Consider the following 26,473-nt stretch of genomic DNA (forward strand, 5'->3'; position numbering starts at 1 on the left):
TCTGTGTCTGTCTAGACTGTCCTGTCCGAGTTGCGTTGTTTTCTCACTTGTTTTGTTTTTCTTCCGTACTCTTGGAGCATTCCCGGAATTGTCTGTACTATCATGTAGACCCTGACATCATTGCCTGACGCAGACATGTACTAGATGTGGCACATGTAATATTAATGCTGGTATGCTGTTGATGCTTAGGTAATACGTCCAACACAAGCGCCTGTCAGGGTAAGTCGGTAACCGATGCCTGAGTTACTGCCACATATGATGCTTTGAAGGGGCCGCCATAGCCCCCCGTCTCCCACCTCTAAATCGTGTACAGTGACAGTTTCAATGGCAGTAACCTCATTGTAAGAAGTTAGTGTGTTGGAATAAACACCTGCAAAGTCAAACGGCCTGTACCCGAGTCGTGTAAGTACCTCCGAGTTGGCCGGCCTGAGGCCCTTCTAGTGCCAGTACGTATTTTCACCTTATTCAATCCTAGTCGACTATCCTAAAACAGGCTCGAGAAACGACCGAGAAACGTTCGCTTCAACAACATGGTGGAAGGATCCAAAAATGGGCTTGAGAAACGACCGAGATCCATGCTGTCTTCATAACGGCAGGTTCCTTAGACCAGTGACCGTGACCACCCGAGGCTCGAGAAACAATGGAGAAACTCAAACGGTGGAGGCCCACTTCATCCCTGCATGAGTTCTTCGCCCCCCCGTTCGTCTCCCTCAACATGAATTCTGGTATTTAATGTCCCTCGACTTGTCCCTCTCGATCTTTATCTCGCGCCCTGCCTTGCAATCCTAGTTTCTGAATCACTCAATCATGTCTGACCGACGCTTCTGGGAGCACAATTCTCACCCTGGTCTGGTCTTCATTTCTGGTGTCGAGTATGACTTATCCCGTGCCTCTGATGGCATGATTCACTGTCCTGTTCCTGCCTGCTCAGGCGCATTCAAAAGGAGGTCCACCTTTAAGACCCACATTGAGCATCGTGAGTCTCTCACTATTTCCCCTTATTCTGTTGCCTCATCCACCTTCTCAGACAAAGATATTCTCCTCCCAGCCCTGGCCCCTCAATCAAACAGTTCTGGTCTTCAAGATACTCCTCAACTTCAAGCCGGTGCGTTCTTGATCTCTCTCCCTCTTCACCCCTTCATTAACTTGTCTCCTTCCTCCAGCCGTCCGTCCTCAAGTGCCTAATCTCTCCCACAGCATCCTTGCTAACAGTGCCAATGGTGCTTCGTTTTTTCTATTTCCTTCTCCGTCATTTTCTAATCCCTTCCATCTCTCCCCCAGCTCTGCCTTCAGCCCGCACCGTCTCAACCGTGACTCCTCCTGAAGGCCCTCTTCAGCTGCCGGACAATAAACCTCCTACCAGTCAGTCTTCGTCTCCTTGTTTTATCTCATAGCTTATCTTCGTCAGCCCAAGTTATCTCTCCAGATTTGAACAGTCATGTCGTCCTTCTCCCAGGTGAAGATTATCTTCTCTCCACTTGCCTTCTGGATCAGTTCGGTCTTTGCATGCACACTGGTATCAAGATTTTTATCTGTATGGGCTGCAAGAAGTCTCTCACTGCGGCTATGGTCCCTGGTCACCGCAAGACTCACCACCGCCAATCCCTCACCCCGAAACAGATGGAATCTCTGGACGAATTCGTCCTCAAAAACAAAATCTACCTGCGGCAAGAAGATGTTAAGATCCCCGCCCACCAAGGCCCTCCAGTTCAGCTTATAGCCCCTCCGCGTAAAGGCATGGTATGCATGCAGTCCGCTGATTGTCATTATGCCGCCTCCAGCATCCCCACCATGATAAACCATGGGAGACAGGCCCATAGGGTATCCAAGGACGTCATGACCTACGAGGAAGCATTCATCCAACAGCTCTTTGAGTCTGTAGGTCGAGTATATTTCGTGGTCATCCAGCCCCCCCCTTCTGAAAAAGCCATCGACATCAGAAACGTCATCGCCAATTCTTTCCCTCACTCCATTGATATTCCAGCAGTCTCACGCACCGCAGTCCCTGATGAGGAGCGAAGGTCCCTCATTAAAGTCATGGCCTGGGATTGCTTCATGCAGGACGTTCGTTGCCAGAAATCGCAGGTCAAAATTTTGGAGACCCTCAAGGGTCAGCACCGCCCAGAAGAATTTTATGGTTTTTTCACCACTTTGGACTTTCTCGTGAAGGCTTACTTTCACATGGCGCCCGAGCTCCTGGAAGGTAATCCCCAGAGACTTACCATCTGCAAACTCCTCTTACACGGTGATGACGTCAAGAAAGATTCGTAAGTTTTCCCAATCAACGCCCTTATGCACCCTCTGACCTCCTACTCTCCCTGCAGAGATCACTGGCGTCCCATCTCAAAAAAAAATACTTCTTATAGCGAGCTGATCGTCCAGTTTTTGCGGGCCATCATCCGGATTTACCTCACCCAAGACCATCCTTCCAATTTCTCTTTCGGTCTCCACCCCAACCAGATCGATGCCTTGGATGCATTTGTGGTATGCATCGATCAGAACGACCACGGTGATGACCTTGACTTAGGCAGTGGTGGCGACGCCATGAAGAAGCTGCACGAATTTTTATGGACCTTGATGGATGGTGCTAGCGTCCACGCCGAGGAGAACTGGGCAAATGTCATCCAGCGCTTTATATGGTTCAAGGCTCTGCGACGTGACGGTAACTTCTATGAGTCGACGGACTTCACACCAGACCTGGCAAAATTAAAGTACTTCGTCAACAGCACTTGCCTCACCCACGCCCTGTGGTACCAGAAGGACTCTGATGTTCCCCAATTCGAGTCAGTGGTCCCACTCCTTTGTTCCCTCATGCTCTGCTAATCTCTTCGTCCTTGCATTGCCGTGCTTTAGACGAATCATAAAGGTTCACCAGGAGGTCTTAGCCCTAGGACGCGCAACCACCTTCAACATGTTATTCGAGTATCAGCAATATGCCTCCTCCTTGGCTTGGAATCAGCAACGGGAGCCAAAGGTCTTTCTCGACCCTGACTTTGAGTGGATCACGGTCGGACAGGAGACCTTGTACCTCTCCAGATTTCGCCAAGGCATTCAGACTCTCCTGGAACGGGTCGAGGAGAAGTACCTCCTGCTCACCCAAGGTCGCACCATGCTAGAGGGGCTGCCCACCCACGTCGCAGATGACATGACCAACTCCATCCGTGGCCATTCCTTCGCCAACGACAAACAATTTGACTCCCTTAGGCTGGAACTTTTTTCTCACCTGATCGAGATCCATCACTTAGCCATGGTGGATCGGGAAGGTCGTCTTGCCTGGGACGTGCCAGCAGTAAAGGACATCCTTCGCCGTACGGGCGAGGTATGGAAGCCGCTGTACCACCTGCTCTATATCACAACGCAGGTATCTACTAGAGCAGTGCAATTTTTGCAACACCAAATCGCCAATGCCGAGCGACACCGAAACGTCTTTGTTCAGGGTCAGGAAGTCGTTCTCTTGTCTGGCTACAGCAAGACCTCCCAGATTACTGACAGAGATCCTTGCACTCCTGCGTTCGTCCATTCAAAATTGGGAAGGTGGGTGGTGGAGTTCCTCGCCGGAGGGCTAAGGCATGCAGAATCTCTCTTGGCATACGTCGCATATGGGGAAAAGGTTCAGCATGAATACAATAGGTGGGTTTCCTAGTCGCTGCATCGTGCTCATTCTCACCTGATTACAGCTTCCTCGTCATGGACAACGGCCATCGAATCAACCCTGACGAGTGGTATGCAATATTCACACAAGTCAACCGAGAGTATTTCCAGTGCGCCTGGGGTGTGCGAGACTTCAGACAAGGTGCCATTGCCATGGCTAGGGAATTCATCTCTCCCAACCACGCGTTCTCTCTTGCCGATGACCTCCTGGCTGAGGGTGCAGACCACTCTACGCACATTGACCACATCCATTATGGCACCGTCCACGGCGCTGTCCCTGAACTTACCAACAATGTCATAGCGAAGCATCGCTGGCTGTCAGAGGAATGGCACACATTCTGTGGCCTCGGTCCTGGCGACCCCCAGGCGCCCATTCGAATGCGAAGGTCGACCAGGGCATCTGCATCATCCTCTTCAGTCGACGTCTCGGCCATTTCTGAGGTTACCTCAACCACCGTCCGTGTGGTATTGGATACTTACCTGCAGGAAAACTTGGTGCCACTACTCCGTGACGCCATCACCCAGAACATCTTGCCCTCCATCCTCCATGCTGTGCAGAGCCCTGTTCCTGCTCCTGCAACGGAATCTGCTATTGGTACTGGACGACGTGCCCCAGTTCCGTCGGAAGGTATGCATCCAGTACCGCTCACCAATCTAAGCTAACTTCAACTAAGTTATAACGTATATGGGTGACCCTGCCTCGAACAACGCCCAGCATCCCACCAGATTCCCTACCCAACCCTCATCCTCATCCTCATCTTCCCGTCTCACTAACCCTTCTACTGCTCCTGTCAGTCAAACAACTGGGATGCCCACTCAGTCTTCATCCTCTTCTTTACGTCATGCTTCGTCCCCGTCTTCCTCTTTACGTCTCGCCTCGTCCTCATCCTCCTCTTTACGCCTTGCCTTGTCCTCCTCCCCTAGTCCTGCCGCTCCTCCCGTAACTCCAGTCCGTCAAAAACGGCCTCGTATTCAAGGATCATCAAGCCAGTCAAACGGTAGAGGTGGACCTATTCAGTCCCCAAAACGCATTCGACTAGCGACCTCTTACCTTGATGCCACGGACTTACACGTCAAACAAGAAAATCACGGGAAATCTCTTGCAGCGGCTTCCTCTTCCCAAGCAGAGGGTCTATTGACTGACGATGATCGAGACTCCTGTTCATTCCGTAAGGAGGCTTGCTCCTCTCAGCTTGACGATCTAATCATCATGGACGAAGACGAAGAGATAGAGATTCTGACTCACTTTTCCCAAGAAGAGGATGACGGATGGACGCAGAAGGTGCGAGCTGCGTTTAGACAGCTGTTTAAAGACCCTGCTGCCAAAGAAAGGTCTCGCGAACAGTGCAAGGCTATCATGAGCGTCATGAGTACTAAAAAGGACACCATCATCACCCTCAAGACAGGAGGGGGCAAGAGCGCTCTATGGATGACTGCCCCTCTTATTGATCCCAGCCAGCGCTGTATTGTTGTCTGCCCATTTGTCGTTCTCCTAGAGGAACAAGTAGAAAAATGCCTGCAATTCGGGCTGAGGGCACACAATTTTACCAAAGATAAGAACGTTCCCCTCGACGTTCAGATCCTCTTTGTGCAGGTAGAGAGTGCTTCTTCCAAGGCGTTCCAGGTGTACGTGGCCATGACTTGATTGACCGCTGTCTTGACCTCACATCTTGTTTGTATTCAGCTTCATAGCATCGCCCCAGGGATCTTCCTTTACGAAAATGTTTGTTGACGAACACCACGACATCCTGGTGTGTCATCCTGATCGCAAGGAACCATGGCATCGTCTCGCTGCACAATTTTCCAGGTGGCCAAAGCAAATCAACTTGCTCTCCGCGACGTCCCCCCCAGCCAACACTGCTGCTTATTTGAAAGTCTTTTCGCTGGAGCTCAACGAGGTTCTCATATATCGCACCTGCACAGATCGCCCAGAAATAGGTCTTCATGTCCTGCGCGTCCTTCCAAACCGTTTCAAGGCATCCCTCCAGTCCCTCGTGCGCCATCTGCAGTTGAAGATGAGCGGATCAGATCGCATGCTGGTATTTTTCAACTCAAACAAAGAGGCAGATAACTTCAGCACCACAATCCAATGCGCGGTCTTTCACAGTGACCTTCCCACTATGGGAGGAAACACAAAAACGCATAACCTCACAAGGTGGGATAGCGGAGAGACCAAAGTCATGGCGTGCACCACTGCCTTTGCTCAGGGAGTAGACCGAAGCTCAGTGTGATTCGTGGTGATAAGCGAGGTTGAGTATGGTCTTATGGTAGTGAACCAGATGTCTGGACGTTCCGGACGCGATGGACGCGAGGCACATACGTTTTATCTCACTCAGAAAACAAGTCTGTCCTCGTTCGAGAGCGACCAAGACTACCACTGCATCAAAGGTTTGGATGACGTCCTATTTAACAATGACTGTCGCAGGTATACCTCCATCAAGTGTATGGACGGCAGGGGTTTTGCATACCGTTGCAATGACAGGCCAGGCGTGGTGAAGTGTGACGTCTGCGATCCTGCCAGCGAGATGCAAGGTATTGCCTTGCGAGCGATTAAGGATGCATCGTTGCAACCTTCCTCATCTGCAACAAACACCACTCCCAAGATTCTGGTCCCTAGCTCATCTCAACCCTCTCAACCTACTTCCTCTCAACCTACTTCCTCTCGACCACCTTTCTCTCGACCGTCTTCCTCCCAATCATCTTTCTCCAGACTGTCGTCCTCCCAAGCATCCTTCTCAGGTGACTGCGATGCATTGTTCGGAAAGGTTCCCGAAGTAACTTGTCAAATGGAGAGAGCGCTCGATGCTATGGAGGCCGCTCATACCCCACTTGGTCTTCAATGTGCCGTCAACCTTTCTGGCAGGGTTCAACCAACTCACCACTCAGTGATGCAATTCCATTATGTCTTTTGATGCAGTGCTGACGTACCGTCAAGTTTTCTCAACCAATAGCATCCAAGGCGTTCAAGGCACCACCCCCTCCCTCATCACTTCCAGCTCCTGCACCATCGTCATCCACCAGGAGTGCCAGAGTGACTGCAGGTCTTCACGGTCGATTGGACCGCACGTTGCTCCTTGACAGGTACATGAGGAGGTTGCAGAATTGTTGCCCCGTCCATTTTGTCATCGACTGCCAGGTCCATGCAAAGGGTGCGTGCTCCTCGGGAAGCAACCCCCTTGACTCGATGTACTATAACTTCAAGGGAAGTTTTACCTTCCAACGGTTTACTTACTGCTTCAAATGCGCCCTCCCCCAAAACTACAACCACAACAAAGAGGAGCCATCGTGCCACTCTCAGGTCCGTTACGAGAAAGGAGTACCCCAGTGTCCCTTTGCAGGTTTCATCTTTGAAGCGGTATACTACATTTGGAAGTCAGGTAAAGCTCACCATTTGGCTGGGACTTTGGGACGACCCACTGGTTGGGTCAGCTTCGAGGAGTTCGTATCTTGGGTGAATGAAGAGGAAAAGGACCAGGGAAGGTACATCAACCTCTTGGAGCTTTTCATTGCTTTTTGCAAGAAGTTGGAGACGTCAGACCGTAATTTTTTCCAGTAGACCGCCTTGCCGCAGAGTTTAGTAGCATGTAGTTGCAGGAGATTATCAGACTTGTTCATCGCAAGTAACTATCAAGTGGGGGGACAAAATCTCATCATACCGGTACATTTTTTCCATGTGTTCATTCGATGACGTCGGGCGGGCAAGAAATACAGCTTCTCATAATGCAGAGGAAGGACGATGCGTTGTACAGTAGAACGGAGACCACTCGGAGACGTTGGGATAGGTACGAGCGCTCAATGCGTTTGGTTCGTTGAAATGACGACTCAATCTACCAGGCCGTTGTCAGAACACGCAGTGGCAGGCTCACGAGTAGCTTGCATTACAACGACAACTTGAGCGACGGCCTTGGAAAACACGCCTCTCAGGCCACGCTCGAGTAGTTCTTTGCCACAGTGTTGTTATTAACCCGGGTTATAACTGAATAGGTTATAACTGGTGCGTCTTGATTTGAATTAACCGCGAAATAACTGGGGTTAATGCAGACTCCTACCCATCGCGTGGGAGGTAAGTCTACATCGTAGAGCAGCCACTTTGTCAATAGAACCATACAATTATATAATCATTTTAAGCGACAATTTTTGAGACAACCTCCCCACAGCGACTGGCATAACTTGTTGTGGCATCAATTGTTGGCCTTGTTTGTCCCCCACCTGAAGGGCGCACAAAACGTACGCGAGACCATAAGCGAACCTCCGAGCGCGTGAAACGGCGGGATCCCGTTTTAGTAAATCAGAATCTCATTCCGTCATTCATTATGTCTGCTCTACAGTACGACATCCCAGACGACGCGACAATCAAAGCCATGGTCGAGAGAAGATACAACATCAGACCATGCAACTTTCAAATTCAATCTGCAATTGAGCAGCTTAAGTGCAGAGATGTCATTACTGTTGCACCCACTGGAGCGGGAAAGACATTGACGTTCTGGATCCCTCTTCTATTCACCAGCAATGCGGTCATGATTGTTATCACAGCTTTGAATGGCCTTGGAGACCAGAATGTCGAGGAGTTGAATATGCTTGTTCTTACCTGCATTAATGTCACTGGACAGAACGTGAGCGATGAATTATTCAAAGTAAGCACAAGTTTATTACAACATCAGCACTCTGTCTCATTGGATTTTAGGAAATCGAGGACCTACGTTACCGAGTGGTTATAATCAGTCCAGAGCTTGTCATATCTGACAAGCGTGTCGAGAAGTCATTGTGGAAATCGAAGAAGTTCATCCCATACTTATTTAATATCACCATCGATGAAGGACATTGCATCAGTGAATGGGGCAAAGAGTTCCGCCCAGAATATAGTCAACTTGGTCGGCTTCGATGGATCCTTCCCTCTCACATAAAATTTCACGTTGTCTCAGCCACTATGCCATCGAGGATCCTCAAGGACGTGATGGCAACTCTGAATATGCGACACGAAAACATTACAAAAATCCGGCTATCAAATGATCGTCCTAATATTCATTTGGTTGTTATTGAGATGCAGTACTCCACAAAGAGTATGCACGATATCAACCGCGTACTTCGGCTTGAGAAGGAGTTTCCTCCACCGAAGTTCTTGATATTCTGCAATTCCCGGCGTGAGACGCAGCGGGTGGCCATGTTCCTACGAGGTCAACTGTCCTCTGATTTCCAGGAAAGGATTGTGTGGTTTCACTCAGGAATGACTGCAGAGTTCCGTGCAAGCACTCTTGATAAGCTTCGAAAGGGAGAAGTATGGGGCATATGCTGTACCGATGCAGCAGGAATGGTTCGTTATTAGCGCCACCATCTTAAATCAAGTCTAAACTGATGTGTTGCTCACTTTCGTAGGGTTTGAATATCTCTGATGCCAATGAGGGCGAGGAATGATAGCTGCATGCTAGGGGGAAGAGTGGGAAGTGGGCTCTCAAGTGCTCCTCTGGATATGAGTGGAAAGTTGTCCCAAGGGGATTGCTACTGAGAAAGATTCCTCTAGTGAAAGGTGAGGGGGATCTATAACCAGCGGTTTGGTCTCGAAGCCTGAATGGGACTCTGAGGCAAATAATGCACCCAAAAGCGAAGTGCGCTAGCTAAAGGCGCCTAAACGTGCTAATAAGGCGGAAAGTGCGGAAAAGCGTGCTTCAATGTCAAAGCGCACTTTGTGCGATCACAACGGAGTGCTTCGAGTAGAGATGACAATCACATGGGGGAATCAGGACTTTGATAGCTGTAGAAATAGACACTTAAAGGTGTCAAAGCGCCAATAGGAAGGAAAACCGGTGTATTCTGATAGAAACTCGAGCTTTACACTTCAATGGTAGTGGAGCGGAAGTAAGTGACAGGAAAACAAACATGGTGACGTGTAGGTATGCTAAGCGAGTTCCCATGGCTTGGAGCTGAATAGGAAGTACTAAGGTAAATGGTGAGGTAAGTCAGGGTCCATAACGAGATATGATGATAAGTACTAGTGCCTGCATGACGGAGTATGAGTTCTGAAGAAGGGAAAATGCACCAATGGACCTTGGAGGACTCGGACAGGACATGCGGAGGGCAGGCGACGGATCCTAAGGAAATGCGACAAAGTGCACTGTAACGCGCTCGAACACACTTGAATGCGCTGGTACGCGCCAAAGCGCGCGTTGCGTGGAAGTCGTATGAGAAGCGCGTTGTAAGGATATCGAGTGCGTCGTGAAAAGCCGTGAATTTGGCCCATATGAGCCTGGAGAAACGTGAGTCTCTACACTGAGCTAATTATCCAGTGGGGCTACGTGAAGAGCTTATGCGTGCTGATGCAGCGGCTTGGTCGTGCTGCTCGTAGCCCACGTGCAGAAGCTACTGGTGTATACATTATTGATAAAAATTATCGCAATAAGGCAGGAAAGGTCAAAACAAAGGCAGGCAACAAATGGAAGTCTAACTCACAAGGGGGCTCAGCAACCAAACGGACGCGGGTCATGGTCAATGAGGATCAGGAGATGGAGGGGGGGGGCTCATATGGATCATCATCTAGATAGCGAGAGTGATAACTTGGACAGTGAAAGTGAATCGGAGGAGGAAACTGTCACTCAACTAAGTGAGGCCCCCACAGGCCAGGCAAATAGACCTTCAAAACTTCTTCCTTTCTCATCTGGACTCAGTGAAGATGAGTATGAAATGGCCGCAATGGAGGTGTTCCTGGAAGCACACAGGTTATCGGTGTGCCGGCGCAAGGTTGCAAATGAATATTTCGGGAATGATTTAATCAGTACGTGCTTCATGGCCTGCTGAACATGCAATATGATTGCTTACTTTTGTTAGAACCTGATGACGCCAACGTTCAAAATTACTGTTGTGAGCGTTGCGAGAAACGTTCTTGCACGCCTTGGCTTTGTTGTGACATGTGCAATCTGGAGGCATTCTTGCTGTTTTATGTCGCACCTCCCCCAAAAGCAAGCAGCAAGCGCAAAGTCAAGATCTCTACTAGCTATAAAATGTTGCAGGCCGACTTTTCCCTCCGAGTTGACTTACTGAAATGGCGTGAACAACAAGCTGTAGAGGAGGCTATAGATGATGATTTATTTGGTCCTCAACTCATTCTATCAGACTCACTTTGGATCATATCCTGGCTCTTTCTCATCACGCTAAACTACCAGATATCAATGCACTCAGGGATCAAACAGATTGGGTTTATACTCAGGAGTATGGGGAGATGATACTGGGCCTCATTTGCAAGCATTTCCCTCCTCCAGCCCCCTCCAGCCATTCAATACTAATCAGTTCCCATATACTGGTCAACGCACTGGCAAATGCAATACCATCTGCATCCTCCACCTCAACATTAGCACCACAACAAACTGGTGCCAACGGAGTAGCACCTAAGAAAGCACGTAAACCAACTCAGTGCTCAAAGTGTAAAGCCTATGGGCATAATTGTACGTTCTCTTGCTATGTCTCAATGGATTGCTGATCATTTCTTCCATCATGAAAAGCTGCCAATCAGAACTGTCCAATGTGGGCCCCAAAGCAGCTGCGTCAATCAAACAACAAAAACGAAGCCCCTCATCCTTAATTCTCTTCCAACAATCCTTATCCTACTACACTTTCTCTGGCGAAGGCTCTATCACTACCATCATTAATCACCTATTAGATCATCCGCAAAAACCCCGTCACCCTGTTCATCACCTTCACCCTCTTTAATTCCTTCTTTGTATTGCATCAGCAACTCTATTCCTGCAGCAATCCAGTTGCAAACCGCATAGTCAGCGGTCCTACCTGCTTTGGTTTTGTGTGGTGAGCATTTCTGTATTTCCTGCTTGAGTTCCTCTAGTGTTTTCACCATGTTGGGTGGCGCATGCTTGATGGTGCAGTTTTGGAGGTGAAACCCATTCTCAACCATAACGTGACATGCTTGGTATAACTCAATCAGTGGCAATTCTTGAATGATATGTTGAATTGTTCTGTTCGAGCCCTTGCCAGCAAAAATCACCTAGAGGTCCAATTCAATTTTTACTTGGCTGCTGTAATGTGTTTCACGCTCATGCTCACCTTCGTATACAGATTGTTCCGTTCAACAAGCCAGTCGACAGGACAAAACTTGAATGCTTGTCCCGTCGGGTTGCATAGCCAATTCAGACGTATTATTTGCCTGGTAAGATGTTGCTTCTGGTAAGTGTACGGCTTGACTGACCAGTGAATGTGTACCTTAGGTCTGTTGTATATACATAACACATGTAAATCATGAAGCGTGTCATCTGATACGCATATTTGGGTTTTCCTGTCAACTTGAACATGTAGATCCATGGCAATATTGAAGCCTCAACGCGACCGATGTCTCCCGAGTTCATTGCATGACACAAGTCGACATACAGTAGTTCATCACGGTTCTGCAGTGTTTGGTTTTCAAATCGCCAATCTCGCTCCTTTGCTGGCAGTTGGTTTGCACTGCTTACTGTCTTGGAGGTTGCGATATACTTCTCCACAATACTTTCTGACATCTCGACTATCATCTCTGGCATTGGTTTTGATTTTGCAAATGCTTCAAGTGAGTCCCATGAGCTATTCCTCTCTGAAGCTTCTGTCTCCCAGCAGTTTAGGATGGATGCCCATAAGTCATGGTGAACAACATCATGCATACGACGGAAGCCAGGATTTGTACTGAATTTTCCACTCTCATGTGGCCTCAATACTCCAACATGCTGGAATAGACTATTCATGTCGTTCCTCCCCTCCTTCGGCTTAATCCATATACGCCACAATGCATCTGCGCACGCCATTTTGAAGTGGAAAAGACCAGGGATGAAAACAAGGAATTCGAAGCAGTGTTTTGGTGTGTCCTCTATTGAACGTGCTTCATGGATTGCATCCAGACGCTCCTTGGTCAACAGGTCGCCATGAATGAGGATAACGTGCTCCGACATGTCAACATCATAACATGGATCAAAGCCAGCAGCTTGAGGCTCACCAATACCCCCCTGCTTAAACAAACTATCTATGACATTGATGTTGCTGTCAATAGTGGATTGTTTTATCTGCATCGCACAACAAGGTATCTGGATTGTTTTGTTCAAGGGAATTGCAGACAGGATGTCCGGCTGACCATGGTGCGGCTTTAGGAAATCGAAGTGATCTCCATGACCGATGAGAATATCTCAGACATGCCAGGCAAAGTTCTGCATGCCGGGTGACAGGCGCTGGTCTTGTGCCTTCTTGTGAAGGTATCCTCCTTGTGGAAGATGTGTAGGTCTTTGAGTGTGAATTTTCCTGCCGCGATGGAGCTGCTCACATCACCACTTTGTTCACACAGCCGGACTGCCGCTGCACACTGCAACTGCATGGAATTATTGACACCAAACAACGGAATTGCTGTTGCCGAGGTTGAGCTGATGAATGTTGATTGTTGTTCAACAGTGGGCTGAGAGGTTTTGAAGTCGATATCAAAGTTGTCATATGCGAGTGCCGTTTGCAAGGTGTGTATGGATTGTTTAATGTGGATACCAGCTTCGACTGACAGTGACACTACTGCCTTTTCGATAGATGAGATGCTCACAGAAAGGCTGGCATGAGCAAGTAGGTCAATAACCTTTGCTGGAGTTCCTGTTGAATGGGCAAAGATGCCCAGGATACTTTGTAGCATGTTGCATCGCTCGTTCGTGCTGTGTGCAAAGATGCATGCGCAAATGACCAACTTCTGTGGTTCGTCTCAGCATTTCTCTAAGGTGATGTTTTGGTTGCTTACAATTAGCACCAGTGCTGCATTCCGTTTGCCAGCATTGCGCCAATGCTTGCGCAGCTTTTCTCTCTCCACATCAAGCTCCTCACTGTCACCCTCGCCCATGGCATCATCGTCACCCCCAATATCACCTAAATCTTGCTCTGGCTCCTCGTCTCCTTCTTCGTCGAGTTCTCGGACAAGTTCATCAAGTTCAGCATCATTCATATGTCGCGCCGTGTGGGGTTCGCATTGAGAAGTGAAAATATGAGATGAAAGAGATTTGGTGTGATTTTTTTGATCTTCTGTGCTAGAGTTCTCATGAAAGAGTCCTCTAGCTGTGAGGATGTTGCTGTTGTAGCACCAAAGTGAAGACCACTCTGCTCTTGCGACAACTCGAGCACCTCATCACACAAGATTTTCATAACAGCATCAACAGCGCGCGGGAGGTTGCACCCATGAGGATCCTCTGATGTGAGTAGCCAGGTGAGGAAGTGAGTACTGTTTTCTTTGAGTGTTGTCTGCACATCTTGGTGACTGACATCTTTGCTAGAGATCACTGCCTCCACGACGTCCGACAATGAAAATCCATTGTCACGTATGTTTTGGAGGACATTATTTAAACGAGTCTTGATGGAGACAGGCATTGAGTCATGCAGCTGGGAGGGGGACAAAAATTTACATTTGTCAGATCATTATGTTTTCTATACAGTTAATACGTATCATACACTGCATGCTACAGTTGAAATATGTCTATGAGCGACGAGATTCAGACTTACCAAAACGGGATCCCGCCGTTTCACGTGCTTGGAGGTTTGCTTATGGTCTCATGTACGTTTTGTGCGCCCTTCAGGTGGGGGACAAACAAGGCCAACAATTGACGCCACAACAAGTTATGCCAGTCGCTGTGGGGAGGTTGTCTCAAAAATTGTCGCTTAAAATGATTATATAATTGTATGATTCTATTGACAAAGTGGCTGCTCTATGATGTAGACTTACCTCCCCACGCAATGGGTAGGAGTCTGGGGTTAATGGGGTTAAAAACAATTATTGTGTTGTGACGTCTGCCTTCGGACTGGATCGTATCGCAGAATCGGGAGACTCGGAAGTCGCGTTATCTGAAACATTTACTTTATCAGCTGCCTATTCTAAAGTATCACAAGCCTAGCACCTTACCTAGTATAAGACGAGTCGCTCCTCGTTGTTTGTATCTTTGGCATTCTTGAATCTACTTGACTTGTATCTGGTTATTTGAGCATCTTAGTAATCCCTTGTGCCACATCTGAAAGCCTTTGCACCTGGGTTTCCCAATAAGTAAGCCTTACTATAGTGGTCTATTACGTGTTGTACCTACTATTGTTAGGCTTTGTTGTACTAATACTCAACACCAGCGTTATATACTGTCCCAAATACTCCAGGACTCCTGCTATTTTGTGTACACTGCCGGTAAGCAGCTCGGCACTGTCCTCCCACCTATACTATCCAAATGTGTCATCCCGATGCGCCCTGCTATGCGCCTAACCTTCCGAAATCGGCAAGGTACTGCTCCCACGCCCCTTGCCCTTCTCCACCACCACTGCCACTGCTGTCTACCACCCCACCATAGGCATCGACGACGCCTTCTACACTTTTAGCTACCACCACTATGTGGCACCGTCTGCTTAGCCATGCTCTACCATTCTGGACACCAGCCTTGTCTCTTGAGGATGTCACCACCAACCTCCTCGTCTCTCAAGGATGCTACCACCAGCCTTGTCTCTTGTGTCAACTTCACTACTGAAGGTGTGGATGAGTTTATGTCGTCTACAATGAATATCGACAGTCAAGACTTAATCAGTAAGATGGAAGGATTTGCTGTTCAAGGCATGAAAGGTCTGTTTCGTCCTGCTTGATTTCTTTTCACTCATTAGGTGCGGCAAAAAATCATCAAAAGCAGTGTTCTGCAGTTCGCTCAGCAATCCGCCATGAAATTGGCAAGAGACTTGGTGAGTTTATTTGAGCACATCATTTTGTACTACTCTAACTATTATATCGTCCAGTTGAAATCACTAAGGACGAAGATGCGAAGATGCACTGGACCAACTACTTTCGAAATGTCATCCAATGCTACCAAGTGATCATCGAAGGTTGGCCTACCAACATTCCTTTCACCAACTCAGCAAAGTGTCAAGCACCCTTCCTGACCTTGACATGCTTTTGCGAAAGTGGTGGTCTAATGCCATCAAATGGAGATGAGTTGATGACGAGGAGTTTCAACAACTCCTCAAAGAACGCAACAAGAGCCTTGAAAATGGCGAGCTCATTGAACACCGCCGGCGGACTCGCTCAGATAAGGGAAAGAAGCGGGCACGGTCTCCAGACACATATGGAGAGTCAAACCATCGCAAGAAGACCTACAAGAGTGTTGAGACTGTCGATACAGATGATCAAGATGAAGAGCCCACTGAAGAGACTTCAGCTAACAACATCGACACTGATGATGCCAGCGCCAACACGAACATCAACACTGACGACACCGGTGCCGATACTGACACCAACATCAACGGCAATACTGATGCCAACCTTGGTGCCTTTGACAACGTGAATAACGGTGCCTTGAACTTTGATCCTGCTACCTACAACCTTAATTTTCTTCCTCCCAGTCCTGCAGCCACTAACCGCACTACTCTTGCTGCCAATGAGTTGATGGATCCTGATATTATGTTGGCAAATTTAGATCGTATGTTTGGGCCGCCACCAGCGCCTCACCAGTTGTAGTTGATAGATGCATGGTTTATCACTCTTGCTCTGAATACATTGATGCATTTTTCATGGTATTAAGCCCCATACAGTCAGCTACATCATTGTGCCTATATGATAGTAAAAATTCACGGTACACAAAGACAAGTCCTCAAACTCCATCAAAGGTACTGGTTCCAGGTCAGTTTCCTGCCCTGCATTTGAAGTAACCATGGTAGTAGGGACTAGACAGAGACGAGGTTGGTGGTACATTCTTGAGGTATGAAGGTGGCGTCCTCGAGACGAGGCTGGTGGTAGCGTCCTCGAGAGACAAGGCTGGTGGTGGCATCCTCGAGAGACGAGGCTGGTGGTAGCGTCCTTGAGAGACGAGGCTGGTGGTGGCATCCTCAAGAGATGGGGCTGGTGGTAGTGTCCTTGAGAGACGAGGATGGTGGTGGTGTCCTCAAGAGACGAGGCTGGTGGTAGTGTCCTCAAGAGATGAGGCTGGTGGTAGCATCCTTGAGAGATGAGGAGGCTGGTGGTGACGTCCTCAAGAGACAAGGCTGGCGTCCAGAATGGTAGAGCGTGGCTAAGCAGACGGTGCCACATAGTGGTGGTAGCTAAAAGTGTAGAAGGCGTCGTCGATGCCTATGGTGGGGTGGTAGATAGCGATGGCGGTGGAGAAGGGCAAGGGGCGTGGGAGCAGTACCTTGCCGATTTCGGAAGGTTAGGCGCATAGCAGGGTGCGTCGGGATGACACATTTGGATAGTATAGGTGGGCGGACAGTGCCGAGCTGCTTACCGGCAGTGTACACAAAATAGCAGGAGTCCTGGAGTATTTGGGACAGTATATAACGCTGGTGTTGAGTATTAGTACAACGAAGCCTAACAATAGTAGGTACAACATGTAATAGACCACTATAGTAAGGCTTACTTATTGGGAAACCCAGGTGAGCCTTCGCTTATCACATCTGTCACATATTTTTTAACCTTCAACAAGCTTAACCCCTACACTTGTACTTGACCCAGAACTCTGGTCTGATCCACCTGTCGTCCTACATCTAGGCAACTTCTACCCAATCAACATGTCTACTACTACCATTTCACACATCCCTCGGTACCAGCTGCGTCAGACACGTGCACGCAAAGCTACTGCCGAGAAGACCAACACCTTCTCTACCAAAGAGGCCGGCCCTCTTAGGACGAACAGTGAGTCTGCCCTTTCATCTCTAGTCTCGGCTCTGGGAGACGACCAGCCTCATGCTACGTCTCCTGCGTATTCCGCCGGAAAGTCCGCTCGCTCCTATAGTGATGTACTCATGGCGCGTATGCCTCCGATGCCTGGTGCACTCGGGGAGACCCCCATTCGTTCAATGAATGAGACAATGGAGACCACGCCCTTCGGGGATGGGACCCTAGACTGAGTAGAGTCTACAGAGGTAGACACTCCTGTTGGTAGAGATACAATGAATGAAGGAAAGAAACCTTCCTTCAAAATCCCTGAAGACCATGTGAGTCTGTCCAAGGAAAGGTCCGAGGACACTGGTGACGACCAGGATGGGATATGGACCACGATCCATAAGAAGCGTGCAGTGCGCACACATGAGGTGACCCGAAAGAGGGCGCATTCGCAAAACCTGACCCAGGAACAAGCAAACCTGGTAAAGAAAGCTGAAACTCAGTTAACCGAGTCCGAGAAACGCCGCATTAGAGCTAGGGATAAGGTACCTAGCTGACCTGCCGATGACAGCAGTTCTGAGTCCCATGAAGCAGGACCATCTAAGGACAAAGGAAAAGTACCAGATCCTAGGAATTGGGGCAATGCCAACCTCAGTAATGAGGATGTTGACCTGGAGGCCCAATGTGCCGCCCTAGCATTGTACCGAGCAGCATGAGCAGAGGCGTTGGACATTGGAGCCCAGGAGGAGGTGCTACGCACATACAAAGCGGCCAAAGAATGGGCCCAGAGCTCTGACGATGAGTCAGAACAAAGAGAAACTTGCAACCGGGATCGACAGGAGGTCCCAAACAATGACATGATCTCCAGGACTGATGCTGAGGCAGCTGTGCGAGCTGCCGAAGAAAAGGTTCAGAGATGATATGAAGCTCATCTCCAGGAGATTAATGAAAGTAGAGTTCGTCCTCTCAGGACCACTGCTAGTGAGCAGGAAACATTAGATCTGTCCCCAAAGAAGAGAAGGGGACAGAAACACACTGGAGTCAAAGGCAAAGACCCGGTTGGTGCATTAGTTGATCACACGCTGGGAAGATCATCTGCTACTAGAGAGAGATGCACTACATCCAAAGCCATGGATCCGGTGCGACAAGTGGCTCCCAAAAACTACATCAGACAAGCATTAGGGTGGCTGGACAAATCGTCCAAATCAACAGGAAGGCCTACCTTCAGAGACAGCTCGGATGAGTCGAGCGATAATTCCAGTGACTTCAGTTCATCGGATGAGTCCTCGAGCTCCTCCTCGATGTCAACTTCGAGCTCCTCAAATGGAGGCAACAACTCAAGATATCGACGGGCTAAGGCCAAGAAAAGACGGGAATGCTCCAGGAAAAGGAGCACCCTCAAACCAATACCACCGGTAACTTACGATGGCTCTCCTGATTCGAGGGCGTTCCACCAATTCCTAATGGAAGGGACGGCCTATGTCAAAGATGGGAAGGTCAAAAGGAAACGTCAAGTTTACATCCTCACGCATCACCTGAAAGGGAGAGCCCGTGAGTTCTACGTTGGGAAGGCTCCACCTTGTCACTAGGTGGCTACTGATGGTAGGAAGTGAAGTCTAACCCTGGGAAAATTGCTACTCTAAGGTCCTTCCAACAGGGTCTGAGACCTCCAGAACCCCGATCCTAACTAAGAATGACCCCTAAGAAGTCCCTGATGCCAAACATCCTAATACATATACCCCCCCCTAAAATGCGACACTCCAGGGTCGCTGAAGTCTCCAAAAAAGAGGTCTATCAATCTAGACTTGGTTGTGGTCTTCTGACTCCGCTAATAGAGTGCCTGTTCAGGGCAAAAACCGTCTTAGGCATCTTGCGTGATACCATCCTGCCATGGGAAATCCCTCCAAGGTCTCCAGCAAATATGAATTTGTTCATTTTGTGATGACTCGATGAGGCGCTGACCATCTCGGAATGATCTTTTGAGACGACTTGAAGTTGTTATCGATTTTGCTAGCGTAGACTTGAATGAGTTGTCCAGGTTTGAAAAGTACCTCACCTTGGAGTTCTACTACTACTCGTTGATTGAATGCCGCCTTCCATTTGATGGTGTTGGCCACTGCACTTGTGAGAGCGTCTGTCCATTGTTGCGTGACGTATGCTGAGTGTACATGGATGTCGTGAGGGCTGAGTTGATTCGTCGTGTCTTCGAATGGAGTGTGAGGAGTGTTGATAACGAGACCTAAGAGTAATTCTTTGGGTGAGAACTTGAAGGACGGTAAAATGCGACTGTTGAGGTGTTCAATGGCTGAGTCAAAGTGGTCTGACCATTGCGCAGGAATGGACTCTGGGTCTATCTCGGTGCTGTTGTCTTCTCTGAGATGTGGAGCACACATGTACTTGAGTTGTCCTAACAATAGCCTGTTAGTTCCTTCTACTAACCCGTTAACCCAAGGAGCATAAGTGGGGGTGACGAAGCGGTTTTTCCTGTTTTTCTCGCACCAGGTCTTGACCTCCTCGTTGTCGAAATGTTTTCCTCCATCGGTCATGAATGGTTTCGGGGAGTTGAAGTTATGTTGAACAGTTTTGAGTCCTGCGATAGTCGATTTTGCGGTACCGTGGTTCTTGAGCTGAAATCCCCAAACAAACTGTGAGTATGTATCCATGATAAGAAGAATGTTGTTAGAACCCCCTTTTGATTTTGGCATTGCTAGATAGTCAGCCACAAAGAGTTCGAAAGGGTGTCGTCGCACTATGGGTTCAAGTAGTGAGTTCAGGTGTGTCGTGCCGAAGTTCTTGCATTGTCCACAGTTGAGGATGGCCGTGGTGATTGAATGGTCTAGACGAGGGCTGCAGATGCGATCAATGAGCTGTAATTTGATCATGTTGCGTCCCCAATGTCCATGTTCCATATGCTCCTTGCGTGCAAGTTCAGTTGCTTCTTCCTGGGACACACACTCCAGTCTACTGTGCACTCTGGTGGATGAGTCGTTGGGCACCTTCCAAAGCTTGTCATCTTCGATGAAGAACTGTTGGGCTCAGTGACATGCACGTCTCTTGACATTCACTGGTTTCTCCAAGTCGAGGTCGCATAGCGCATCAACGATTTCCAGGAATAAGGGCTCATGTTGGAATATGGTGCAAAGATCTATAATGTGCGCATTATTTGAGTTCATTGTGGCTAGAGACAACATCACCTCGAATAAGTCTTGAATGATTCCCCTCATAGCTTCCCAGTCCGCATTAACAGTCCATTCAGCGCCATCTCCAGGTGATGGTTCTCTTGTCACGAAACTTCTGCTCAGCCCATCTGCTGCTGTGTTGGTTACACCTGGGCGATGGCATACATCCGTGATGTGGTAGGCTAGGATGCCGTCCTTCCAACGAGCATGTGTGGTACTTAACTTAGAGCTGAGTAAAGTGTCCCTTAATGCTTGACAATCCATTTCTATTTCGACTGGTGAGCCCCAAATGATGTCGGAAAACTGATCTAGTGCAAATTTCAGTGCAGCAAATTCTAAGAGGTAGGGTTTGTACTTCTCTTCGGTGCTAGATGTTCGTTTAGATGCGAAGGCAATGGGGTGGTTGGCCGTGACTATGGTTCCGGATGATAGCGTCGTCGTGTGTTTCTGGCTAAGGATCGCGCCGAAACCTTCTTGACACCTGTCTGTTGTGATAATGAAGGGTGTGCCATTGAATCGGGGACTTTCAGGACCGGTTCTTCAACTAGAATCTTCTTGAGGTTCATGAACGCCTCGGTGTGACGAGGGCCCCAGCGTGGTTTGAGTTGCATTGTTCGAAGATGTTGTCAATACCAGAATCTACCTGCACGTTGTCCTTCTGGAGGCGTGCCAAAACAACGTACGAGGTCTGTGAGGGGTGCTGCTTTCCTTGCGTAGTCTTTAATCAATGATCTGAAATATCCAGTTAGCCCAAGAAATTGCATAAGGTTATGTACCATTGTGAAAGAGTAATAGCGACTAGGCTTGTTAGAAACTAGCGCTACTTATCCAAATAGGCGTGAGTGTAGTATTCGACCCAAGAGGACTGCTATTGAAGCAACTCCCTTCAAATATGCAAGGGTAGTGATGATGCGAAGGGCTAATAACCTATAGCGACCTAAGACCAAAAACCAATGAGTAGCGCTGTAGCGATCAGCGACTAGCGACAAGTGAGTTCCGACAGAGAAACGTGCGTATAAGTGAGGAGCGCTATGCAAGTTGTCCTATGCGATAGCACTATGCGACGTCCGACTAGCGACAGCAAGAAGAAATCAAAAGAAGGGAAAGCGAGGAATAAGGTATGATAGTGCAAGTGGAATGCCCGATAGCGACTAGATTATAGCTCGACTACCAATAGCGATCCTGATGTTGCGAAAATCAAACTTATGAGGGAACTTTAGTGATGCGCACTCAAAGCAAGTCAAGCGACACGCGATCAGAGAGATTGGCAAGAGCGGAATCGATTGCACCTAACACTAGGATATAGCGACTAAAGTGACTCCGACACCAGCAAAGGTCCGTGGAAGGGAAGTACTGTACTGTATGTGCGATGGGTCATTTTATCATACTGCATAAAAGTTTGGGAATGCATAGGCGAGAATAGTAGCAACACTGGCGAGGGCACAATGTAGTGATAGGTAACAAGACATGCAGCGCAGCGGAACATGAGGATACATGTAATAAGACCTGCGACTGATAAGTAGCGACATTTAAGGAAAAATAATGCACCAGCGGAGGTAGGTGGACATAGGCAGGACATGGGAGGACAGAATACCTAGGTGTCAGGCCGGGCAGTGCACTATGGGAGAAAAGCGGTTCCAAAGCGGATAGCTTGGGAGCTGAATAGCACTGGTGACTAGCACGTTACTCCTTTCCTCTAGGTAAGGCAAAATGTGCCTATGACACTCATACGCGCCTAGCACTGGTATGATTGTCACACCGTGTTGGGTATCTCCCAGTCTACCACTGCCGCTAACTTTGAGAGGTCCGGTCTGATCCCATCCTTTCCAACTCTGGCTCTCGCAAAGACTATCTCAGACATGAATAGCTGGGTCTTAGATGGCGATAGTGAGAGTCGCATTGACCGAACACGTTCGAAGAACTTGTGTAGGCATGCCAATTTTTCTTCAAAGACATTCCCTGCCATACCTGTGTCATCAACGTAGAGTTCAAATAAAAGCCCGATAAGATCTCTTAGCACAATGGCAGCCATATCTCCGAAGCTCATTGGAGCACCCATTAAGCCGAATGGCATGCGGCAGTAACAATCATATCCTCGTCCCTCGGTGTAGAGCGCTAAGTACAGCTGAGTGTCTTCATCCACTGGGATGATGTAAAATCCTGCTGCAAAATCGATTATGCTGACCCATCGATGTCCACTGAGACGCTGTTGTTTCGCCCTGATATCACCTTGAGGCAGAGGTGGTATCTGGCTGGCGTGGTTGATCTCTGCAAAGTTTTGACAGATCCTCCACTTCGGTGCGTTGTCCTTGTTCGTGTTGGCGGTCTTGGTCGTTGGTTGTTCAGGTAAGTCGTCCCGTGTTGGTAGCCCATGTGCAGCACATTGGTCGTTGACACGATGCAGTAGCTCTTCTAGGGGAAGGCTTCCCAGTCCGTGTGCCTTCTGGGCACATACTGTAGGGCTGGCTGCTTTAATGTCCTCTGGGGCAATGCGGCAGATAATGCCCACGGTTTCCAGCTCATTGAGTCATTTGTACAGGAATGCACACTGAGGTGGGGTGAGGGGGCGTTGGGTTACCTTGGTGTTGAACTTTGTGCCTTCTGGGAATGTGAGTTTGAACATCTTGAAGTCCACTGGGAATACTTTGCTAACTGCTAACGCAAAGGTGTCAGCGAATTCTGCACATAGGTCACACACCTGTTTCCATTGCTCTGGGCTGAGGTCGTCGCCGATCTTGATCTGTTGTAGGATTTCTGTCTCTTTCTGGCCTGAATGGGTTGGTATATCTTGAGTATACTCCTGCTGTTGGCGATGGGTTGGGAAACTCGGGTATCTCACCCAAATTGTGGTCCTCCAGCTCCTCCAGTATGGGCCATACTGGTACACTCATTGATGGATCGTTTGGCGAGAGATCGCTTGTTGGATATGTGATGGGTGAGCAGATTGTGTTCATCGAGGTGTCAGTTGCTAGGGTCAGTTGTGGCTTATGGTTGGCGACGACTACGTGGGATAACACATCAGTGTATGCTTCAAGTCGTTTGTTGGTACATTGCGAGGAAACTGTGAATATAAAATGTTCGTTAGTAGACGTTGGTTCAGAAGGTGAAATGCACGGCTTAGGGTCTGAGGGAATGGTGATTGTTAAGAAAACGGGGTCATTCTTATGTACTTGGTTCTTGTTATTAGTTTGAAGTGACTTAGGTTGCGGTGCTGCCGGGGAGTTAGTGATATTCTTGATTATGTACGGTTGAGGCGATGTTGGGATTGTAATAGTGTCAGTTCCATAGTCGTGCCTGGCCTGCAATTGTTCTAAAAGGGGTTTTCCTATTAATACTTTCCAAATGCCACCACCGTCGAAGACTTCGAAGGAAGTGCGAACTTTCGCCTTGTTCCATTAGAGTGTTCCCATCCAAACGCCATGTGATGGTACTTCGGCACCGTTTGCCATGCGGAGCATTCGATTCGATCTTGTAAGCTTTCTGAGGTGTTTTGATGCTTTGTTGAAAGTCTTGAGGTCAATCGCATTGATCATAGCTCCGTCATCAATGTTTGCTTGAAAGCATGATGTTTTTGCCCCTGGTCCATATAGAACTATTTGCGTGACAAATGGGGTGCTTGCAGGCGTGTGATCAGTTGTGTGATCGTTATCTGAAATGGCGTAAACATCGACAATTGGGTGGTCGTTTTCACCAGAGTAACAGTCAGAAGCAGGTTTGGATTCACAAGTAGATACAAGACTTAGCGTGACGAAGGAACTATTTGTAGAGGTGTTGTGGTCTACTGGGTCCAGTACGGTAACCCACAAACTCAAGGTGTCAGTGTTTGCTATGGAATGGGAATCAACATGCAGGGAAGTACTAAGGGGCAAATCTGGGCAGTCTGGCATAGAAATGGAACTAAAATTGGAATCAGAAAAGGAAGGTCCAAGAGAAACGAGTCAGGTTCAGGGGTTAAGGGCTCTACCGGTGCTCACTGTACATCCGAGTCAGGTGAAGTGACATTGATCGTGGGCATGACAAGATCGTCATCCGCTTCTTCGATGTTCAGGGTCTCAGGTGTTTGGGAGTTTGGCGAGTTAGGTGCAGAGGTGTTGAATTGTGATGGAAATGCAGAGGTGGGGACTGAGGGTAAGCTGCTGGTTGGGATGTCTGGGGTACTGGGGAGCGATGAAATTGTTGCCTTTGGGACCGCAGGTGAGTCCCCTACTGCTGTGGTCCAAACTCATTTCCCTGTGACGTGGTACATTTTGTATGGATCAGCGAAGTACGAATATTGAGGGTAGGCCTGAGTTGGTGCTGTGTAAGGGCTCTGTGGCATGGTATATTGAGCTGGTGCGGCATTTGCCACAAATTGGACGTTCGACGTTGGTCCTGGTGTGGTTGGTGCTGTCAACGTTCTGGATACCAGTCGTGATACTGTCTCTCTCCACTTCATCTCCTGCATCGGCACGGCCTCATTGGGGCAGTCGTATGCTTGATGTGGTGGTGTCATTGCCATACCACAGTTGAAGCATTCTCTGGACCAGATGGGTGACGTCCCGGGTTTCAGCGGATATGGTCGTTGTGAGTTGGGTATGGCATCTGTCCCATGCTGCGTGTGCCACTCCTGGATCTGTTGGGCATATGCTTGTTTGCCAGCATCAGAGTTGGGATGGTGTGGGATGGTAGCATATTGTGCAGCAGTTCTCATGCGGTCTGCAGGTGAGCCTCCTCTTCGTGATGGTGTCTGTGGGTACCCCCGATAGCTGTAGAACAGGTTTCCACGTGTCATTGGGGCTGCAGGTGCGAATAGGTGCGCAGCTTGTGGCGTCTGTGGGACTTGGGGTGTTAGAGGCAGTGCTGGGGGTTGAAATGATGATGGAGGTGGGGGTGCAGCTACTTGAGTCTGAGGGGGAGGCATCAGTGGTGTGTTGTAGCGGTAACTGTATCTGTATGGGGGTGGTGCGGTGTATGAAGGTTTGTTTGGCTGTGGGGAAGGCTGGGTTGCCTTGCGATCAATGATCATTTGGCTTTGCAGTTTGTCCACGTCTTCACGAAGCTTCCATTCCATAGTTAGTCGCTGTTTCGCCCTCTGTAGCTGTGCCGCAGAGACCTTGGTGACAGTCTGCTTCGAAGTCCGTCCAGGATGTATAGTTGTCTTCCAGGAGGTCACATAAGATTTCTGTGGTGTTGTCCAGTACTGACGTCCAGCAAGTGGCATTGGGTATCATTGAAACCTTGTGCCATCCACGCTATCTTCTTTGCCCTTTTCATGTGCCCCCATTCTCGACCTCGATCTTCCTCTATCATCACTCCAATTTTGTCCTCTTTCAATACTAGTGCCTTGATCTGTTCCTTCTTCTGAGCTACTGTGAGGGTGACCTGCATTGGCTGAGGCCATCGAAGTCAGAAGGCCGCTTGGAATACTGCCCATGTCGTCTTATCTGTCACTGGTAGGTTCGCGTACCAACTCTCCGCTGGACTTGCCTGCAGCACATTGAAGTTCGAAGCGATTGAGTTTGTCAGTGTCTAATGCAGAGGTGGGAAAGGAGAGCTCATATTTTCGAAGCTAGTCTGTAGGTTCTTCGCCTTTCTTGTAATATCCGTAAAAGCTGGGTTGGGGCGTAATAGTTGTGTTAGACATTGTGATGCTGGGTGTGGAGGGAACCGGAACTGATGGAAGTGGGGCTTGGGGTACTTTGGCTAGGGTGAGGCGCTGCTTTACAAACCGTAAATCAGTGTTATGAGTTTTGATATTAGTTTTAAGAGGTGGAAGGATTGGAAGAGCTGAACCAAAGATAATCTTTCTGGGGGGTGAGAGCTGGCTATCTGACGCTGTGTGTCTGAGTGCCGGTGCATCGTCAAGTGAAAGTGAGATCTTGCGCAGACAATAGAGGTCATCCAAAGTGATGGCCGTGGTGCCTGCTCACTCTAGTCACCAGGTGGGAAGGCTCCGCCTTGTCACTAGGTGGCTACTGATGGTAGGAAGTGAAGTCTAACCCTGGGAAAACTGCTACTCTAAGGTCCTTCCAACAGGGTCCAAGACCTCCAGAACCCT

At 48.7% G+C, this 26,473-nt stretch overlaps 7 protein-coding genes across 7 annotated transcripts; 4 read left to right on the forward strand and 3 right to left on the reverse strand.

Moving 5' to 3' along the window:
* Positions 1–807: 807 nt before the first annotated feature.
* On the forward strand, positions 808–7,207 carry DFJ58DRAFT_736424 (uncharacterized protein; the record flags this gene model as incomplete). The annotated part of the gene is made up of 12 exons (XM_041386795.1): positions 808–976; positions 1,028–1,105; positions 1,164–1,220; positions 1,282–1,362; positions 1,409–2,267; positions 2,325–2,783; positions 2,854–3,630; positions 3,678–4,279; positions 4,326–5,277; positions 5,336–5,876; positions 5,931–6,536; positions 6,587–7,207. 12 exons carry the CDS (start codon positions 808–810, stop codon positions 7,205–7,207), a joined length of 5,802 nt encoding a protein of 1,933 aa, XP_041235724.1.
* A 757-nt stretch (positions 7,208–7,964) lies between these two features.
* DFJ58DRAFT_736425 (P-loop containing nucleoside triphosphate hydrolase protein) lies at positions 7,965–9,063 on the forward strand (the record flags this gene model as incomplete). The annotated part of the gene is made up of 4 exons (XM_041386796.1): positions 7,965–8,285; positions 8,336–8,522; positions 8,574–8,962; positions 9,025–9,063. 4 exons carry the CDS (start codon positions 7,965–7,967, stop codon positions 9,061–9,063), a joined length of 936 nt encoding a protein of 311 aa, XP_041235725.1.
* A 2,221-nt stretch (positions 9,064–11,284) lies between these two features.
* Positions 11,285–12,569, reverse strand: DFJ58DRAFT_671175 (uncharacterized protein; the record flags this gene model as incomplete). The annotated part of the gene is made up of 3 exons (XM_041382934.1): positions 11,285–11,638; positions 11,698–11,797; positions 11,854–12,569. The coding sequence occupies 3 exons, from the start codon at positions 12,567–12,569 to the stop codon at positions 11,285–11,287; spliced, it is 1,170 nt and encodes a 389-aa protein (XP_041235726.1).
* Positions 12,570–12,760: 191 nt separating this feature from the next.
* DFJ58DRAFT_736427 (uncharacterized protein) lies at positions 12,761–14,007 on the reverse strand (the record flags this gene model as incomplete). Its single annotated transcript, XM_041386797.1, has 3 exons — positions 12,761–13,339; positions 13,388–13,665; positions 13,725–14,007. The coding sequence occupies 3 exons, from the start codon at positions 14,005–14,007 to the stop codon at positions 12,761–12,763; spliced, it is 1,140 nt and encodes a 379-aa protein (XP_041235727.1).
* Positions 14,008–15,066: 1,059 nt separating this feature from the next.
* DFJ58DRAFT_736428 (uncharacterized protein) lies at positions 15,067–16,117 on the forward strand (the record flags this gene model as incomplete). Its single annotated transcript, XM_041386798.1, has 4 exons — positions 15,067–15,232; positions 15,271–15,345; positions 15,400–15,486; positions 15,597–16,117. 4 exons carry the CDS (start codon positions 15,067–15,069, stop codon positions 16,115–16,117), a joined length of 849 nt encoding a protein of 282 aa, XP_041235728.1.
* A 1,427-nt stretch (positions 16,118–17,544) lies between these two features.
* Positions 17,545–17,973, forward strand: DFJ58DRAFT_736430 (uncharacterized protein; the record flags this gene model as incomplete). The annotated part of the gene is made up of 2 exons (XM_041386799.1): positions 17,545–17,768; positions 17,829–17,973. The coding sequence occupies 2 exons, from the start codon at positions 17,545–17,547 to the stop codon at positions 17,971–17,973; spliced, it is 369 nt and encodes a 122-aa protein (XP_041235729.1).
* A 5,858-nt stretch (positions 17,974–23,831) lies between these two features.
* Positions 23,832–25,636, reverse strand: DFJ58DRAFT_848077 (uncharacterized protein; the record flags this gene model as incomplete). Its single annotated transcript, XM_041393572.1, has 3 exons — positions 23,832–24,333; positions 24,411–24,593; positions 24,681–25,636. The coding sequence occupies 3 exons, from the start codon at positions 25,634–25,636 to the stop codon at positions 23,832–23,834; spliced, it is 1,641 nt and encodes a 546-aa protein (XP_041235730.1).
* Between the last annotated feature and the right edge of the window lie 837 nt (positions 25,637–26,473).

The sequence above is a fragment of the Suillus subalutaceus genome (assembly GCF_016647625.1).
Source record: "Suillus subalutaceus strain FC151 chromosome Unknown DFJ58scaffold_269, whole genome shotgun sequence".
Classification (NCBI taxonomy): Eukaryota; Fungi; Basidiomycota; class Agaricomycetes; order Boletales; family Suillaceae; genus Suillus; species Suillus subalutaceus.